Source organism: Oncorhynchus masou, chromosome 1 (genome assembly GCF_036934945.1).
Source record: "Oncorhynchus masou masou isolate Uvic2021 chromosome 1, UVic_Omas_1.1, whole genome shotgun sequence".
NCBI lineage: Eukaryota > Metazoa > Chordata > Actinopteri > Salmoniformes > Salmonidae > Oncorhynchus > Oncorhynchus masou.
Window position 1 is genome coordinate 34,595,017 of NC_088212.1, and position 19,419 is coordinate 34,614,435.

The 19,419-nt window shown below is 40.5% G+C and overlaps 1 protein-coding gene across 2 annotated transcripts in view; it reads left to right on the forward strand.

Moving 5' to 3' along the window:
- The window catches only part of iqgap2 (IQ motif containing GTPase activating protein 2), a 76,796-nt gene that overhangs the window by 24,278 nt on the left and 33,099 nt on the right, over positions 1 to 19,419 (forward strand). For both annotated transcript variants that reach the window (XM_064969987.1, XM_064969996.1), the window contains exons 3-6: positions 11,988 to 12,144; positions 12,726 to 12,803; positions 13,733 to 13,809; positions 19,013 to 19,080. In XM_064969987.1, coding sequence (XP_064826059.1) covers positions 11,988 to 12,144; positions 12,726 to 12,803; positions 13,733 to 13,809; positions 19,013 to 19,080 — 380 coding nt within the window. The remainder of the gene's footprint in view (positions 1 to 11,987; positions 12,145 to 12,725; positions 12,804 to 13,732; positions 13,810 to 19,012; positions 19,081 to 19,419) is intronic.

Consider the following 19,419-nt stretch of genomic DNA (forward strand, 5'->3'; position numbering starts at 1 on the left):
ACGGACATAGTATGATGTGCTGCTATCTCTATCAGCCACCCACACAAAGCTCTCTGTGCCTCCAGTCACACCTCCTCTATTATTGACTTGTTATTGTGTTTTTTTTTGCTGCAAGGGCCAGCCTGGTTGTGTTTTTCCTTTAGTCCCCTGGGCCAGTTCGGTAGTCACAGTACTGCAGTGAGTGGAATGTGGCCATGGCACCGTTCCAAGATGCTAGATTTAAATTTGGTCATGTTAGTGCAGAAGTGTGCCGATCTGACACAGCGCATTACTCCCAATGCACAGACCAGACACTCTGTGTGTGTTACTCATTCCACAACAAATGTGGTAGAAACGGGCTACAAATTGCTGTATGTGAAGTGTAAGTTATCCTGTTAGTTTATCTGTAACGGTGTACCTCCTTGTTACTGATTTAAAAATGACTTGCTTCATGGGATGCATGAGGCACCAGTCATTATCCAGTCCTGTTGCCCTAATTCCCCAGTTTTCCAGGAAAAATATGGCCCAGAATGACAGCATTGGACCAACTTATATCTGAGCCCATATTCACAAAGTGTCTCAGAATAGCAGTGCTGATCTAGGATTAGGTTCTTTCTGTCCATGTAATATTATCCATTATGGTCTTAAAGGCTAATCTGTTCTTCGATCAGCACTGCCACTCTGAGACACTTTAAGAATACAGGCTCTGGTTTCACTGAATGTTACTGGACTTAATTGGTGTTGGTTACTGCACCCTCAAAGGCTAAATGTGCCAAAAGTGTTCATGTTTCTGTTATTTTAGCCCAGGCCAAGAGGCAGACCTGTTCTTGTCATCTACAAGTAGTCTGTTTTGCTGATCGTTTTTGCATTCTATTTAAGAAAAGTAGCTTTTTCTGTGTCCGTCACCATCCTCTCATGTTTCCTTTGATATACAATTTGCTGTAATAATACGTCCCCATAAACTTTATCTTGGCATTCGCCAGCGGGGTTTTGGTGAAGAATCACAGCATATTATCACTTTAGCTATTCCCCTTTAGCAAGATTGTAGGACAAACAAAGGGATTTACAATGATAGTCAGATACAATGAACCTTTCATTCTGCAATGAAACTGTACAATGCACAATGAAGTTAAGTGCATAAATCAATCAACATGATTGGGTACCATTGCACGGAATGGTCTGACTCGCCACAATAACATCATGTCTCCCCCGCTGTTTGTTGTGGTTGTCCATTAAGAACCACACTCAGATGAGTTAGTGCTGACAGAGGAGAGGGGATGGTGTGTTGCTTGTGTTCGTTGTGCTGACGCGTGTTGCGGTAGAGTGTTGTCTTTGCTTTGGTGGTTTAGCCTATGTGCGCGCACCTTTTAATTAAAGGAGACTAAGGAGGGATGTTGTCATGAAAGGTTGGATGGAGGAGGCAGGCCTGATGGCTTGAACAGGATGGAGGTGGGGCAGGATGGATGGAGAAGGGTAGGCTGGATTAGGGATGGGCATTTGACATTTTTTGACTGTTGGAGTACTCAAAAGATATATGTTCACATTTATCTAAAGGCCTATGCCAACAATGTGCAACAATGCCTAATTTATCATAACCAAACAGATAACAAATCATGATTGCTAAATTGCCCCACTTATTTATTTTATATATATTTATTTATTTATGTCAATAAAAAGCAAGTGAAATTTAAGAACAATTTATTGAAACCGTAATATCAGCTGGTTATATTATTTAATGGAACACAATCTTTAAGAAGGCGGTAACTTCAGCAGTGGCGCTAGCTTGTAGAAGTCTGTCGCTGTGCAATTGCATAGACAGGTTAGTCATATTTCCTGAGCCCTTATCACAGTCAAGACACCTGTTTTTTAGTAAAAGAAAACGTGTTGTAATAAAATAGAACAGACAAAAACAGAGTACATTTGAGGCATCTTAAAAAGTTAAAGTAATTCATAATGCTTTATTAAGAAGTGTAATAAACTACTAAGAATAAATAATAAGCATAATAAAGATACATTATTATATATGTAAAGCACTTTTCATTATGCAGAATAATCTCAAATTGCATAAAATTAAAGCCAAATTAGACAAAAAATGGACACAACCCATGGAGGGCACACAAGGGGGGGTGAGAAACGTGGTCATTACAGCAGCTGTCCCCATCGAAATGGGCAGGCACAGCAGCAGGGCGGACACTTTTATTACAGGAAGGATGAGGATAATGCACTTCCCTGTTTAACCAATTGATGGTTTTATCCACCCCAAAATTAGGATGTTTTGAGGTGACCAGGTACCTTGTGCAGCTAGCGAAAGTGCGATCAATTACAAATTTAGCTCACACAGCCAAGTCAAAGGGTTACAAGGGGGGGGGGGGTGGTGTAGGTTTCAAAACCCTCGTTTCCTGGGGGAGTTGGACAGTTTTATGACCGTCGTAAATACCTTACAGGAACTTTCTCTCCCATGCCAGGCAGTATTGACGGGACCCGTTTGTTACAAAGAGATTCTTAACGCCAAAACCACAACATCAAAGTGGATAATGAAGCAGTATTTCTAACAAAAAATGTGGGAAATGGTCGAGAGGGACTTAAAGAACAATCATGTCAGATAATTTATTATTTTGTGATATCATTAAAGACGCTATAATGGAAACATTGTAACTTTTTTAAGAGCTTTCACAATGTATATGTCAGAGTTATATCTAAATGTTGTAACTTATATGATGAAATAAACTATTTGTGAGAAGATAAAATGTGATTTTAGCTTTCTAAATGAGAAATGTTTTTCATATTAAGTTTTACCCAGTCAGTAACCACACCAACGTGAGCACAGACATTATGCCAAAAGGATGGAACGCCCCTTTTGCCAGAGTGCTTATATAGGATTCCTAAAGAATTAACATATTAGACCAGTACATTGCCGGGTTGCTACTAGTGTGTAAAATGGTTTAAAACTACTAGACCAGTATATGTGCAGCGTGACCGACCGCGTGAGCTGAATGTTACGAAATGGTAAAACCCTCTGAAACTCAACAGAGAATAAGACTACTAGACTAAGACATGCACCGCCTACAGCTCTGCATGTAACGTAGTCTAAGAAACTCGATCGAGGAAGAGAAATGAGGAACATTTCCCTATCAAACGACCATTGGAACGTCTAATGAATCCAGTCTAACGAACACTTCCAGAACAAAGCCAACTAGTAAGGACATTGTGACCTCTGGTGGACAACCAGAGACTTTCTGTCGGACTATTCATCACAGATGGATCGATGGGTTTCAACAGAGACGACAAAGACATATAAGCGTAAATATGTTGCATTTCTAAATCTGAATTAGTAGGTGTTAGGGTGCTAAATATCAATATTCCCGATGAAAGTATTATTGAACTGTATGTACGATAGTTGAATTCCTTTCTCTCCTTCTCCCGCTCTTTCTTTCCCCACCCCTTTCATTGTGTAACCAGCCTTCATATGGGGTTAGTCCACTAGGGACTTTTCATTGGATTATGTTTGTAATCATTTCAACATATATTGTGTGTGTTTATGTAATTCTGTGTAATTAGTTACACAAATTGGCTTGATGATTTATTTATCGCTGAATCATCATTTAGACTAGGGTTTGTGCAGAGTTGAAGTCAACGACATTCAGAATGAGATGATAATTAATACTTTACTGTTATTGATGTAAGCGATATTTCTCTTGAGTTTAAGTCGGGAGATAGTAGCTTGTTAAATAACTTTTCCCATGGCACCCTGAGAATTGATTATAAAAAAAAACGTTTGACATGTTTCTGTGGACATTATGGAAACTATTTGGAATTTTCGTCTGCGTTGTCATGACCGCTCTTTCCTGTGGATTTCTGAACAACGCGCCAAACAAACTGAGGTATTTTGGATATAAAAATAATCTTTATGGAACAAAAGGAACATTTGTTGTGTAACTGAGAGTCTCGTGAGTGAAAACATCCGAAGATCATCAAAGGTAAACGATTAATTTGATTGCTTTTCGGATTTTCGTGACCAAGCTACTTAATGCTAAGTGTACATAATGTTTTGCTGTGCGATCGACAAACTTACACAAACGCTTGGATTGCTTTCGCTGTAAAGCATAATTTCAAAAGATGACACGACAGGTGGATTAACAAAAGGCTAAGCTGTGTTTTCCTATATTGCACTTGTGATTTCATGAATATAAATATTTTTAGTAATGTTTATTGAATGTAGCGGTTGTTGATGACACTTATCCCGTTAGTGGGATTGCAGCCATAACAAGTTAACTTCTTAGTGATCCCTTCGCGCGCCAATCCCGTTAACAGGATTGATTTGACAACAGCCAATGAAATAGCAGCGTGCCAAATTCAAAAACAGAAATACTCATAATAATAAATCATAAAAGTGTTATACATCAGTTTAAAGATGAATTTCTTGTTAATCCAGCCACAGTGTCAGATTTCAAAAAGGCTTTACGGCAAAAGCAAACCATGCTATTATCTGAGGACAGCACCCCATCAAACAAACATATGAAAATCATAATTCAACCCTCCAGGCGCGACACAAAAGTCAGAAATAACTATATAATTCATGGTTTACCATGAATTGCACTCCAATATGTCCATTAAACATCACAAATTATCCTTTTTGTTCGATTTAATTCTGTCGTTATATCCCCAAAATGTAAATTTATTTGGCGCGTTTGATTCTGAAAATACATCGGTTCCAACTCGCGGAACATGACTACAAAGTATCTAATAAGTGATCTGTAAACCTGATCCAAACATTTCAAACAACTTTCCTTTTCCAACTTTGGCTATTTTTAAACTTAAATAATCGATCAAATTTAAGACTGAATAAACTGTGTTCAATACCGGACGAAAACAAAGTGGAGAGAGCTTTCAGGTCACGCGCCCCAACCACAGCAGTACACTAGACTCGACCCTCATTCTGAACAGCCCTACTTCTTAATTTCTCAAAGGAAAAACATCAACCAATTTCTAAAGACTGTTGACATCTAGTGGAAGCTATAGGAACTGCATGCAAGTGCCTTAGAAATCTAGATCCCCATAGAAAACCCATTTGAAAAGAGTGACCTAAAAAAACACATTCCTGAATGGTTTGTCCTCTGGGTTTCGCCTGCCAAGTAAGTTCTGTTATACTCAGACATAATTTTAACAGTTTCAGAAACTTTTGAGTTTTCAATTTTTTTAAATTGCTTAGGAACTGTGCACACTTTGGAGAGGTGTGTGGGCAATTGGAGATACCAGTTGGTCCTCTCATTTAAACCCTTGTAATTGTTTTGTCTTATGTTGCATCTACCCCCCCATTTTCCAGGAATATTATTTTACTGAATGTATCCAGAGTACTTTCAGATTTCGTTATCAGCAAATGTGGTGAACAGTAGAGTAAATGTAAAATGCAAATAAAATCAACAGTAATGTTTTTGGATTCAATCTTGTCAGGTGAACTGTTGTGTACTCACCTTTTGGTCTAAAAGTATTCCTGTAATCTCCAAGCTGTTCCTTTTCAATTGCTACCATGATTATGCAAATTATTTTCATATTTCTGTAAAAAACATTTCAATTTAACCCTGTCCATGTAGGCCAATTCCCAGGAGTAAAGGTTTTTAAAAAATCAATATTTTTTTGAAAGTTGTAATGTTACTGTCGATCGACACAAAATACTCATGTCAAATGTTTTTTTTTTTCTTAAAGATGAATAAAAATATACCCTGATTAGTAATTATTCACCCCACACAAGTATTCACCCCTCAATACATCTTAGAAACACCTTTGACAGCAATTACAGCTGTGTGTCTTCTTGGGTAAGTCTCATTAGAGCTTTGCACAACTGTATTATGCAATATTTGCCCATTCTTAAAAAAATTCTAAAAGCTCTGGCAAGATATTGGGGGTCATGGCTAGGACAGCAAATTTCAAGTCTTGCCCTAGAATTTTAAGCAGATGTAAGTTAACTGTAACTTTGCCACTCAGGAACATTCACTCGCTTCTTGGTAAGCAGCTCCAGTGAATATTTGGCTTTGTTGTAGGTTATTGTCCTGCTGAAATGTGAAATCCCCTCCCAGTGTCTGGTGTAAAGCTGACTGAAGTAGGTTTTTGTTTCCATTTATTTTCATCCTGAAAAACTCCCCAGTCTAATGTGTGGCCTAAGGTGTTGGTTCCAAAAAGCCTTTGTATGCTGGACAGTGAGTGTGTGAGCTGGATCAATGGCCTCTTCTCACTGGGTCAGTACCAGTCAATTAATGACACCGACCGAGACGGTTTATCATCACCAAGCATGTCAGTCCATTTATAGACACACTGACGTGTAATGTGTAATGTCAGTAGCTGCTTGTATACAGTGCTGTGAAAAAGTATTTGCCCCCTTTTGTAATTTTCTCTACTTTTGCATTTTCTTTTTATATTGAATGTTATCAGATCTTTGACCAACACCTAATACTAGTTAAAGGGAACCCGAGTAAACAAATAACACAACAATTACATGCATAACTTTGTTTATGAAATAAATTAACACCCAATGCCCTTTGTGAAAAAGTAATTGCCCCCTTACACTCTAACTGGTTGTGCCACCTGTACCTGCAAGAGCTCCAACCAAACACTTACTGTAGTTGTTGATCAGTCTCTCATGTCCCCGTGGAGGAATTTTGGCCCACACTCCCATTCAGAACTGCTGTAACTCATCGACATTTGTGTGTTTTCAAGCATGAACTGTTTGTTTTCAAGTCCTACTACAATATCTCAATTGGGATTAGGTCTGTACTTTTGACGAGGCCATCCCAAAACTGAAAATTTGTTGCTTTTTAGAAATGTTTCATGTAGACTTATTGTCCGTTTTTGAATCATTGCTGCTGTTCAGCTTCAGCTTATAAACGGATGGCCTGACATTCTGCTGTATAATTCTGATACAGAGCATAATTAATGGTTCCTTCTATTAAGGCAAGTCATCCAGGTCCAGAGGCAGCAAACCGTCACACGCCCACCAAACCGTCACACTACCACCACCATGCTTAAATGTTGGTATGAGGTTCTTACTGTGGAATGCAGTGTTTGGTTTTCGCCAGGCATTATGGAACTCAAGTTGTCCAAAAAGTTAGACATTTGAGTCATCTGTCCATAGAACATTCTTCCAAGAGTCTTGATCATTCAGGTGCTTCCAGGGTGCTTTTTGACAAGCTCGACGACATTGTTCTTGGACCATGGACTGTAGATACTGGCAAAAGCCAATATTGACTCTCATGGCACTAGTGTAGGCGGCCATTCAGCCAGTCAGGTGATGGCTCACATGCTCTTAGATCTCAGGTAAGGGACAGACCAAGGTTCTGTTTGTTTATATCTGCTTGTATCCATGACGACAGCTTTCATATCGAGAGAAGTTCACTGAAGCCGAAGAACAAGCGGGAAATTCATAGGTTGAACCTTTTGTCAGGTCATGCCATTGTTATGAACATTCTCAAGCCGCCCTCTGCTGGCCGCGCCATTGAGGTGCCCAAAAGTCATGAGAAGCCCAGTCATTCTGAATGGATGCTAACGACTGTTTAGTCTAAATTACACTAGTGTCCTGGAAATACGATGACATTGGTGAAGTAGGCAAATATTTAGTAGGAAACAACTTTGCCATCATTATCATGTTGTCAAATTCCAAATTTAGACAAATGTCAATGTTGTCATTAGCTACCAAAGTTAGTCAAATAGCTAGCAATGCTATCTTAGCTAGCCAGCTAACATTATACTGCATCTAAAGTCAATCTGGTGACATCAAAATGATGACAAAAGCTTGTCCTACTAATTATTTCCCATCTTTTGAAATGTCATTGTATTCCCAAGACACTGTAATGCACTTTTGATGAAATCTTCATCAGCGCTCATTGACAATGCATTCAGTAGGATGCTCAGTCGGTCATCAGTCCAAAACAAATGTTCAAAACAATATTGTGACGAAAACGTGCAACCCATGAATAGATCATTTCCCCCCTAACTTCAGACATACACTAGCAGTTGGAGGATTTAATCACCTTGATCTCAACATTTTAAATGGACTGGAAAATAACAGTACGTTTTGCGACTAAAAACACCCTTCTAGCAAGCTGACCACCAATTTTCATTGCTGTTTATGAAAGTTAGATATTGAGTTTTCAAAAAAGTTACACACACACATTTTGTGGCACCGCTGTATATTGTAAAATTCGACTGCGCGACAGACCACAATTTAATATCCAACTTTTTGCCAAAATGATTCATACTCATTTACATGTTAGTATTAAACTTATCTACTTTCTCCAAACATATATAAGATTCATTTGTAAAATAAATGAAACATTATTTGGTTACAACACTGAAGAAGATGTTAGTGAAGAAACATTTAAGAGTCTACAGGACTTACTGGAAGGCTAGCCAACAAGTCAACTATCTTGTAAACACTTAGGATGCGAGGTTGATGTTTCTTTTTTGAACATAATTAAATGGATATATCTTGTAATTGAACAAAATAATGTGGCCAAAAACTGTGGACTGTATGCTGAATTTAATTTTATTGTTGCTAAACTGAAATGTCAAATATGCTAATTGCTAACCCGTTAGCAAATTTTTTTACGACACCAATAATCACAAAACATTGATGGCTTGATCACAAGATAACACTGAAGGTAATGTATTTCTTAAACGCTGTTGAATATGCCGATAATACGGGGTGCTATTCTAGGTTCAAAGGGTCCGGCTTTGTTCCAAACATTGTATTTTGTTATGGAAAATTCCACGGTAATGAAATTACGCTGAGACTAGAGCTGTGATGGTAATTTAATAACCCTGTAACTGACGGTTATGTATGAAGACCGTTAAAGACCATGAAAAATTAAAATGACTAATTCATTTTTGGGGGGGTATTCACTTTTTTCCCCAAGTAGATAAACTACATAAATTGTTATACAATGCATGTTTTCATTGCTTGCTAGTAATAAATAAATCAGTGTTCTTTCAAAAATTGTTATCTGTGTCTGACTATTCATTATTCAACAGCAGTTGACAAGGTTGTTCTGGTTCTGAGGCCTATTATGCACTAATGTTGTCAAAAGGACAACGTGCCAATCCTCTCCAACCTGGCATGGTACAGTGCCATGCGAAACTATTCAGACCCCTTCGATTTCTTCATATTCAATTGTATTACATAGTGGGATTCAAATGGATTTAACTGCACTTTTCTTGTCAACAAAGTACTTGAATGTCAAAGTGGAAGATTTTATTTTTTAAGCTGAATACAAAATGTATAACTAAAATATATGGATCGGCATTTGACATTTCTTGACGGTTTGAGTACTCCCGTGATTATTTTGTTGTACTCGATTGACATCGTCATTGCGCTAACGCTAGTTAGCATTGGCTCGCAAAACTACTTCTAACCTGCTCAAGAAACCCTTGAATGAGTAGGTGTGTCCAAACTTTTGACTGGTACTGTATGTTACTGTTGTCTTAGGCCTACAAAACTAGCGGTCAAGCAGGGAAATGGTTCCAAACTTTTGACTGGTACTGTACATTTAACCAAAATGTACGCATCAAAAACAAGACAAAAAAATAAATGAAAAGTGAAAGAAAAGCAGTAAAGTGTAAATCAATAGTGAAATTACATGTCTTTTGAGTCTGATAGCATCTCTGTTGTCAATATCAAAATGTGACAATCCTCTCCAATCTGACATTTATTCATTTGTATACCAGACTAACATTGAGGTAATAACTGGAATAATAATTATTAAATGCATAATAATGAAGTGTAATGGTAATAGTAAAGTTGCAGAGAAAAGCCATGTGTTTCTTTTTATTCTGATATGTGTCAATCCTCCCATTATGCGGCCATGTTTTCCCAAAACTGCAGATAGAATGGGGTGTCAGCTATGACAGGACACCTTGATTATGAAAACATCTATTTTGGGTATTGAACTACAGTAAGAATTACATCATGGGTCCCTGATTTGTACTACACATAAATGCATAATTATGGATATGAATGTTGTTCTCTTCATGGTGATGTATCCTGAATAGGTACACAATTAGAAAAATGCAATATCATCCTTTGCATGTATGGGTGTTGTTCTACTCACTGGCTATTATTCTAATGAGCTTTGCCCCTAAACAAGACCACATTTGGTTGGTCCGGACCAGACCAAATCTGAACCGATCATGGACGTCTGTTTCACAAGTTTGAACTTCGCAGGACAGTACAGTACATTATACTGTACTTGACTCTATAGTGCTGTACTGGACTGCCCTCTAAATGTTTGGGCCAAATTGGAGCCTCGCGAGGGGTGTAGCAGTCTAAGGCACTGGATCGCAGTGCTTAAGGTGTCACTACAGACCCGGGTTTGATCCCAGGCTGTGTCACAGCCGGCCACGACCTGGAGACCCATGAGGCGGCACACAATTCGCCCAGCGTCGTCTGGGTTAGGGAGGGTTTGGCCGGCCGGAATGTCCTTGTCCCATTGCGCTATAGCGACTCCTTGTGGCGGGCCAGGTGCATGCACACTGACTTCGGTCACCAGTTGTAGTGTTTCCTCCGAACACATTGGTGTGGCCGTCTTCCAGGTTAAGCAAGCAGTGTGTTAAGTAGCAGTGTGGCTTGGCAGGGTCGTGTTTCGGAGGACACATTGATCTTGACCTTCGCTTCTCCCGAGTCCCATTGCTGCAACTCCCGTACGGACAAGACTGTAACTACCAATTTAGATATCACAAAATTGGGGAGAGAAGGAATGTGTAAAAAAATAATAATTAAATAGTAAAATTAAATTCAGGTCAAATCAAGGCCATTCCAGACCGGTCCAAAAAAACATCTATGGGCGTTGAAATCAAGGTCAGGGCAGACTGACCCATCTTCAATAACTTTTGAACGTCCGGTGTCAGTCGGTGCTCAGTGGGTGCAGATGCTGGTTACAGTAAATAAAGAGAGGGGGCTCATGGGTAGGTGTAATTAAGAGCCAGGAGAGGTAACATGAGAGATGGGGAGAGAGATGAGCTGAACAACAGTGCCAGTGGAAGGGAGAACAGTAGCAGGTGATCCAAATGTGGTTTGTCACTACTATGATTTTCCATTGTATCCAATTAAATAGCTGGAATTCCGATTTGGTAACAGAATTATGAGTTATAATCACTTAAATGTATATCAGTAAAAACACAAACTAATTTTTAGGCCTGTGTGTGTGTTTTTGGTAAATGAATTACAAGGCACAAGGCAATGGTTCTTAAACTTAAACTTATTTCTCAAACTAAATAAGTGTGGTTATTAGTTGGCAAGGGTCTTTACTTCAACAATATTGCGTTTTGTGAATTTCTAATTTCTTTTAACTTTTTCTAGTAGAGGTTTTCTAAGTCCTCTTTTCAATACATTTGACCAGAAATCAAAGCCATTACTTAGGCCCAATTTTTGGGATGGAAAATGGTTGAAAAATGTATCTATGCTTTAATTTCCCAAAAATATAGGTTCTCAGCCTTCATTTGACACCCAATTTGATATGCTTGAACGTCACATGTTTGTGCTCATGGGTCCTTTTAAATGGAAATGACATTATCCATAAGCTCCTCAAAGCTGTGATAGTTAAATGTACCTACGAAGTTCTGGGATCAGTGTCTCTGCTTGTGTTTATCTGGCCTCACTGTTAGGATAAAAAGTAAGGACAGGACCCTATACCCAGCCTAACAAATCAACGAAAGGAAACATTGGTCCGTGTTTCTAGAAAATAACTGTATTATTCTGTTGTGATATCAGTGTCTCTTCCCTATTGCTCCAAATGAATGACTTGAGAGATGTGGCCATTTTGTTGTGAGATCCCTCAGTTTATGTTCCAATCGTCTCCAAATGAATGACAACAGATGTTGCCATCATAGAATTAGTAGAACGGGCATCCCCATTCAGGTCAATTATGCCATAATGGGTGCCCCCCAAAGGAGCAAAGCAGGAAATATTTTTGATTTATTTCCATGTTTTCCGTTCTGAGATCAGTGTTTGTGCGTATCCCCAGGTGGATGGAGGCGTGTGTAGAGGAGGAGCTGCCGCCCACCACAGAGCTAGAGGAGGGTCTGAGGAACGGAGTCTATCTTGGAAAACTGGCTAAGTTCTTCGCCCCCAAGATGGTGTCTGAGAAGAAGATCTACGACAGGGACCAGGCCCGCTACAAGGTGACCTTTGTCCTATTACCACGGAATACACTTACACTTCAGATGTAACATTCTATCAAGTTGGCATGATACCATTTCTTATCAAGCTCTGTTGAAGCTCTTATCAAGTTACTTGACACTATTTTTCAGACCATTAATTTAGCTAAACTACTAGGATACTGAATAAAACTGACACACACGACCACAAATCTGGGTGGTAGTAGGCACTATCTAGTCCTCCCCCTCTCCCCCACACCACCTCCCCTCTATCTAGTTCTTCTGCTCTCCCGCACACTTCCTCCCCTATCTAGTACCCCCTCCCCACACACACACACACACACACCTCCATGGAGTCAGACAGGAAGTGTCTAATCCCAGATCCATTGCAGACATTTCCACTTCCTGTCAACCATCTCCCATGGGGCAGAGAGATAGCAACCCCCCCTACAGCCAGCAGCTGTGCTGACACAACACACTCACTCAAACACACACACTCCATCTTTTGGTGCATGCGTTTCCTACCAAAAACATGCTATTTGTTATATACAACAGACTCAGTTGCTGGGATCTAATGTTTCTGCTTTGCCTGTTTTTGTCTCCAGCACACAGGACTTCACTTCAGACACACAGACAACACGGTGCAGTGGCTACGGGCCATGGAATCTGTAGGACTGCCCAAGGTAAAACAAACACACACACACTGCCCAAGTCCCTCCTTCCAGTGGCATACAGTATCATAACCTGGTAGTAACTGGTGATATCACAAGGTTGAGTTGCCTGTTTTATGACAGATTTTACTAAGTCAAAGGACACAAATACACATACGCAGACAAACACCTGTGAGACTTTCACAGGGCCAGGTAAATGGAGCACGCCGTTCTACTGCTTTCTTATGAGAGGCCTGAGACCAACGCTAGGAGGGTGAAGCTGTGGTGCCTGTACTACTATTGCTACCACAAATAGAGTGTTATCAGCACCAATGCATCTTTTATGGGTAGTGACAAAAGATTTCCCACTGGAGCTGATATGGAGAATGCTACCTTATCGTCATGCCATGTGATGGTAAGACTGGAACCGCTCTGGAGATGCCTGTTTGATGATCAAATCAATCGATCAATTCCTCTGTTTTGGGGGAAGCAGAATCTTAGGAGTAGACATACAACTAATGAATATGAGATATTGTTTATTCATATGGTTATTATGGGCTCTTGTCATTATTGATGCTTGAAAATGTTTCTCTTTTCATTTTAATTGACAATAATGATCAGGGCAGGGGAATAGGTTGCTTCACGGTTGTTCCCTTCACTGTTGTCCAGCAGTGCTGTTCCCTTCGGAGAAAACACATGCACGTACACAGCAGCCAGATGTACTGTATGTATAGTGAGAAAGGAAGCACACACTAATACACCCAAAGGCAACTAAATGTGTGTGGCAGTGACCAGGAGGATACAGAGGAATAGTGTCAGACTGCCACAGCTTGAAAATGAAACTGACAGCCTGAAAGATGTAGTGTTCTTGATATGACTCCTTGGCCGCTGCACAAAACAAGGTATCAGAAGACACTAATGAAAGATCCATGACTAATGCCTCCTCTGGTTTCTACTTTCAGATATTCTATCCCGAAACGACAGATGTGTACGATCGCAAAAACATGCCCAAGGTAGTGTACTGCATACACGCGCTAAGGTAAGACAGAATTCCAACACAAATGTTTTTTGTCACTTACTGACCCCCCTCCTTCCCCCTTAGGCTTACTGCTTACATCATCTTACTCTTTGTGTCTACCACACACTAGTCTATTTCTTGTTTCTGTTTCTTCACTACACTTTATATTGTGGAGGTCTACAGTGCATTCGGAAAGTATTCAGACCTCTTGACTTAACACATTTTGTTACGTTACAGCCTTATTCTAAAATGGATGAAATCAAAAATCTACACACAATACCTCATAATGACAGTGAAAAACGTTGTTTTAGAAATGTTTGCAAATGTATAAAAATAAAAACTGAAATACATTATTTACATAAAGTACAGAGATCCTTGATGGAAACACTCAGGGCCTCAGAGAGGGGCTTTCTAACAGGACAAGGACCCTAAGCACACAGCCAAGACAACGCAGGAGTGGCTTCGGGACAAGTCTCAATGTCCTTGTGTGGCCCAGCCACCATACCCAAGAAGACTCGAGGCTGTAATCAGTGCCAAAGGTGCTTCAACAAAGTACCGAGTATAGGGTCTGAATACTTATGTAAATGTGGTATTTCAGTTTTTTATTTGCAAATATTACTAAAAACCTGTTTTTGCTTTGTCATTATGGGGTATAGTGTGCAAATTAATGAGTCAAGAGATCTGAATACTTTCTAAATGCACTGTATGTTTTTAGCTCATCTTCTGAGGTTTGATGAGTCCTAAAAGCATATCACATGATATCACTGTCTAAAGGGGATCATTTGAAAAAGCTAACAAGCTTGTGTGAACCAAGAGAAGTAAAAAAGACTGAACGTTGACTTTGAAACTATTATAGTCTCTGGTCCTTTTGGTTTCAGTTTGTGGTTAAAACATGTGCCATCTTCAACATTTGAGTGACAAAGGTGTGGCAATAAGCAGTCATTTCCCAAACTCACTCTCGGAACTGATGAGGTGACTTCCTGTACACGTTGAAACCGTCTGTAGACAGGAAATTACTCAATCTGTAGGCCTAGGCTGTCTCAAGTCATTTAGTGTCTCCTTTGATAATATTGTCCAAGTATAAAAGTGATGGCAATGATGTCATGCTCACACATTATATCATCAGGCTCTAGAAGTAAAGCCAAATGTTGTTTTGGAAGCTGGAGTAGAAGTGTATGTCTCTCAGCTTTTTAGTTTTTTAAATAAATAGCCCTACAGTAGTTCCATCTTTTTATCTGATTATCTTTATCTTATTTTCATGTGCAATCCTAACTTGCAGTGAGAACAAGTGAAATACCTGTATATATAAAAGAGGAACTGGAAATGGTTTTCATCCTGCTCAGAGGGGATTTAACTTCACATCCTCCAGCGTTAGGCTTTCTTCTCTACTGTGCATTCGGAAAGTATTCAGACCCCTTGACTTCTTCTACAGATCTTGTTACATTACAGCCTTATTTTAAAATGGATTAAATCACTTTTTTGCCTCATCAATCTACACACAATACCCCATAATGACAAAGCAAAAACAGGTTTTTATAGATGTTGGCAAATTCATAAAAAATAACAAACTTATGTAAATAAGATAAGCATACAGACTATTTGCTATGAGACTCGAAATTGAGCTCAGGTGCATCCTCTTTCCATTGATCATCCTTGAGCTGTTTCAACAACCTGATTGGAGTCCACCTGTGGTAAATTCAATTGATTGGACAAATTTGGAAAGGCACACACCTGTCTATATAAGATCCCACAGTTGACAGTGCATGTCAGATCAAAAACCAAGCCATGAGGTCAAAGGAATTGTCCGTAGAGCTCTGAGACAGGATTGTGTCAAAGCACAGATCTGGGTAAGGGTACGAAAACATTTCTGCAGCATTTGAATGTCCCCAAGAACACAGTGGCTTCCATCATTATTAAATGGAAGAAGTTTGGAACCACCACGACTCTTTCTAGAGCTGGCTGGCCAGCCAAACTGAGCAATTGGGGGTGAAGGGTCTTGGTCAGGGAGGTGACCAAGAACCCGATGGTCACTCTGACAGAGCTCCGGAGTTCCTCTGTGGAGATGGGACAACCATCTCTGCAGCACTCAACCAATCAGGCCTTTAGAGTAGTGTGGCCAGATGGAGCCATTCCTCAGTAAAAGGCACATGACAGCCCGCTTGGACTATGCCAAAAGGCACCTAAAGACTCTCAAAGCATGAGACACAAGATTCTCTGATGAAACCAAGATTGAACTCTTTGGCCTGAATGCCAAGAGTCACGTCTGGAGGAAACTGGTACCATCCCTACGGTGAAGCATGGTGGTGACAGCATCATGCTGTGGGGATGTTTTTTCAGCAGCAGGGACTAGGAACTGGGAGACTAGTCAGGATCGAGAGAAAGCTGAACGGAGCAAAGTACAGAAATCCTTGATGAAAACCTGCTCCAAAGCACTCAGGACCTCAGACTGGGGCAAAAGTTCACCTTCCAACAGGACAAGACCATAAGCACACAACCAAGGCAACGCAGGAGTGGCTTTGGGACAAATCTCTGAATGTCCTTGAGTGGCTCAGCCAGTGCCTGGACTTGAACCCGATCAAACATCTCTGGAGAGACCTGAAAATAGCTGTAGCGATGCTCCTAATCCAACCTGACTGCGTTTTAGGGGATCGGCAGAGAAGAATGGGAGAAACTCCTCCCAATACAGGTGTGCCAAGCTTGTAGCATCATACCCAAGAAGACTCGAGGCTGTAATCACTGCCAAAGGTAGTGATTTTTGAGTAAAGGGTTTGAATATTAGTGAGTAAAGGGTCTGAATTCTTAAGTAATTTCAGTGTAATTAGTTTTTATACATTTGCTAAATAAAAAATAAACAGTTTTTGCTTTGTCATTATGGGGTATAATGTGTAGATTAATTAGTGTAAAAAAAACTATTAAATACGTTTTAGAATAAGGCTATGCGTAACAAAATGTGGAAAGTCAAGGGGTCTGAATACTTTCTGAATGCACTGCATATGCAGCATACACACATTACATAGCATAATGTTATCTAACATCATGTTATGGCAGGTTCACACCTATTTGATGCGAGCTGGCCTCTGATTATTATACTTAGAGGCATAACTGTTGAATAACTTTATTAGTCAAATAAAAGTGTGTTGAAGTTTATGTCCTGATTATGAACTGTGCATTCATACTCGTCACACAGGCTTGAGATGGCTAAGGTCCAGCAACGTACTGTAACGGCTGACTGGCTCATCCTTTTCAACACTGAATAACTGATATCACTGCATACTGTAGTAGACGCACCCCTGTTAACATCTCCAGAAAAGAAACGGGCAAGACTACGCTCAGTCTGCATCCCAAATGGCAACCTTTTTCCTATTTAGCGCACTACTTTAGACCAGAGCCCTATCGGTCTAAAGAGTCCGGACGGGAGTTGCAGCGATGGGACAAGACTGTAACTACCAATTGGATGCCACGAAATTGTGGACTTAAAAAAATATACATATATGTTTTTTAATATAATAATTTTAATAGTGCACTATTTAATGGGTGCCATTTGAGACCGTCTCCAGTCTCACCTGAGAGCTGCTGACATAGTGTGGTAGTAGTGGTGCTAGTAGAAGTAACAGCTCTGTAGTGACACTTAGTCATTGTGTGATGTCACTACTAGTGGGAGGTTTTGTACTGACCGTTTTTTTTTTCTTTTTTTTTCGGGCTCTGCTTTCTGTGCCCACACTGACTGTCATGTATTCAGTTATGTCATGTACACTGTAATGTGTACAGAAAAGGGTGGCTTGCATCTCAATGTGGCAGAGAATTGGAGTGAACGTGTTAGCGAGTTGGCTTGTTTCCTTAATTTTTTTTTTGCTGTTTGGTCAGGGCCCATGAGGATCAGCTTCCTTCCCTCCCTGTGTGCGCGGACACACACACACACACACATCTTCCTTCCTGGCAGGCTGGTCTAACCCCCACTGGGAGCCAGGGAATACACTAGCTCTGAGGAGAAGTAGACACACTGGGCTAATGGGTCTTTGTTGAGAATTCAGTACAGTGGAAAAATTGAAAGGCACCACAATAGAATGGAAACTGAACATAAATATTCACTCCGGATCTGACGGGATTGGTTGGGCATGCGTGTGTGTGTTGGTGACGGTGCCACGTTTTGTGTATGCGTGTGTGTGAAGAGGGGGGAGAGTGTGTTTGTGTAGAGGAGCATGTTGTTCCGCGTCCTTCCTGCGTGCTTATTGGCCAAGTCAGCAGGATGCTCTAACGAAGCATCCATCATTATCCTCAGTGTCAGTTAGCTGTTTATCTCACAGCAGGGCTGAGTCTGCCAGCCACCCATGGGTTAACAATGTATTAAACATTTGGCCTTACCTCTGTCTCAGCAGACTCTACAGCCCTAAGGAAGAGACCTGTGTCCCTGTTTACACTCACATACATATACACACACACACTGAGTTTAGAGGCTAACATAGCACTATCATATCCTCCTCATACACACAGTTACAGGCACTAGCCCAATATAATGAATGCCAACTTATCAGGAACCTGCTGGCAGATGAAAGTTGAATTCAGTTTCCAGCCACCTGTTTGTTTCAGGCCACCCTTAGTTAGCGCCATTGGCAGAAAGCGGATATTTCTGGTTTTCAGGGATACAGTATTTTCAACTTCCATTTCCCCTGAAAAACGGGAATGGGGACTCCGCTCAAGTGTCACTCCACGCCTGCCGTCTTAGGTTAGTTTCAGGCTGACGGGACTCAGGACAGTGCAGTTTGCATGTCAGGATTGTTACTGCTGCTTTCTCTGAGCACACAATGCCCCCCTGTGGGGAGAAGGGGACATTGCCGTTTGGCTGACGCTCTCCTAGTTCGGTCTGGAGCAGATGGATGTTTCAAGGTCCTGTTGGGATGCATCCTTCCTTCCTTCATTTCCTTCAAGTCATCACTGATTGGATTGACATGCTTTCATAGGTAAAATGAATATGATGGATTCCTTGCTAACCCAAGGCAAGAGGAAGGATTCATTTCTGAAGTATTGAAGTGCAGCTGAAGTGTGGATGTATACAGATGTATAGATGTTTGTAAATGTAGGTTTCCCCTGCCTCTGAGTTATTGAGTAAACAGCCACATCTTAGCTTCAGCTTGCTACCCTTTCTTCCTAAATGTTAAATCTAGATCAGTTAATGAATTGACATTTGGAGCTTCATTCCTTTCCTTTCCATTCCCCCCACACACAGCTTATACCTGTTCAAACTGGGCATTGCACCACAGATCCAGGACCTGCTGGGGAAAGTGGCCTTCACAGGTAAGACCAGGCTATACCAGCTCTTCTACATCGTGATAGTTTGAGGTATCATAAGAGCCATAGCTGGAGTTCCTCCTGTACTCTAACGTCAACCCATAGCGTTCTACTCTGCCTGGCACCAGCCAGGTTTGAACTGGAGGCTGGGTCCTTGAACCTGTAACAACAGTTGCTGTGTAGTTGTACGACGGTGTAATGAGAATGTAGCTAACTGCTCCAGAATGAACGCTGACATAACATACAGAGTTGTTGTGAAGGAAGAACCACTCTAGTGATTACTACCTCCCTTTAAAATTAAAGGAAAACATGAGCCTCAGGGCGTCTTCTGAAGACTCATTTAAA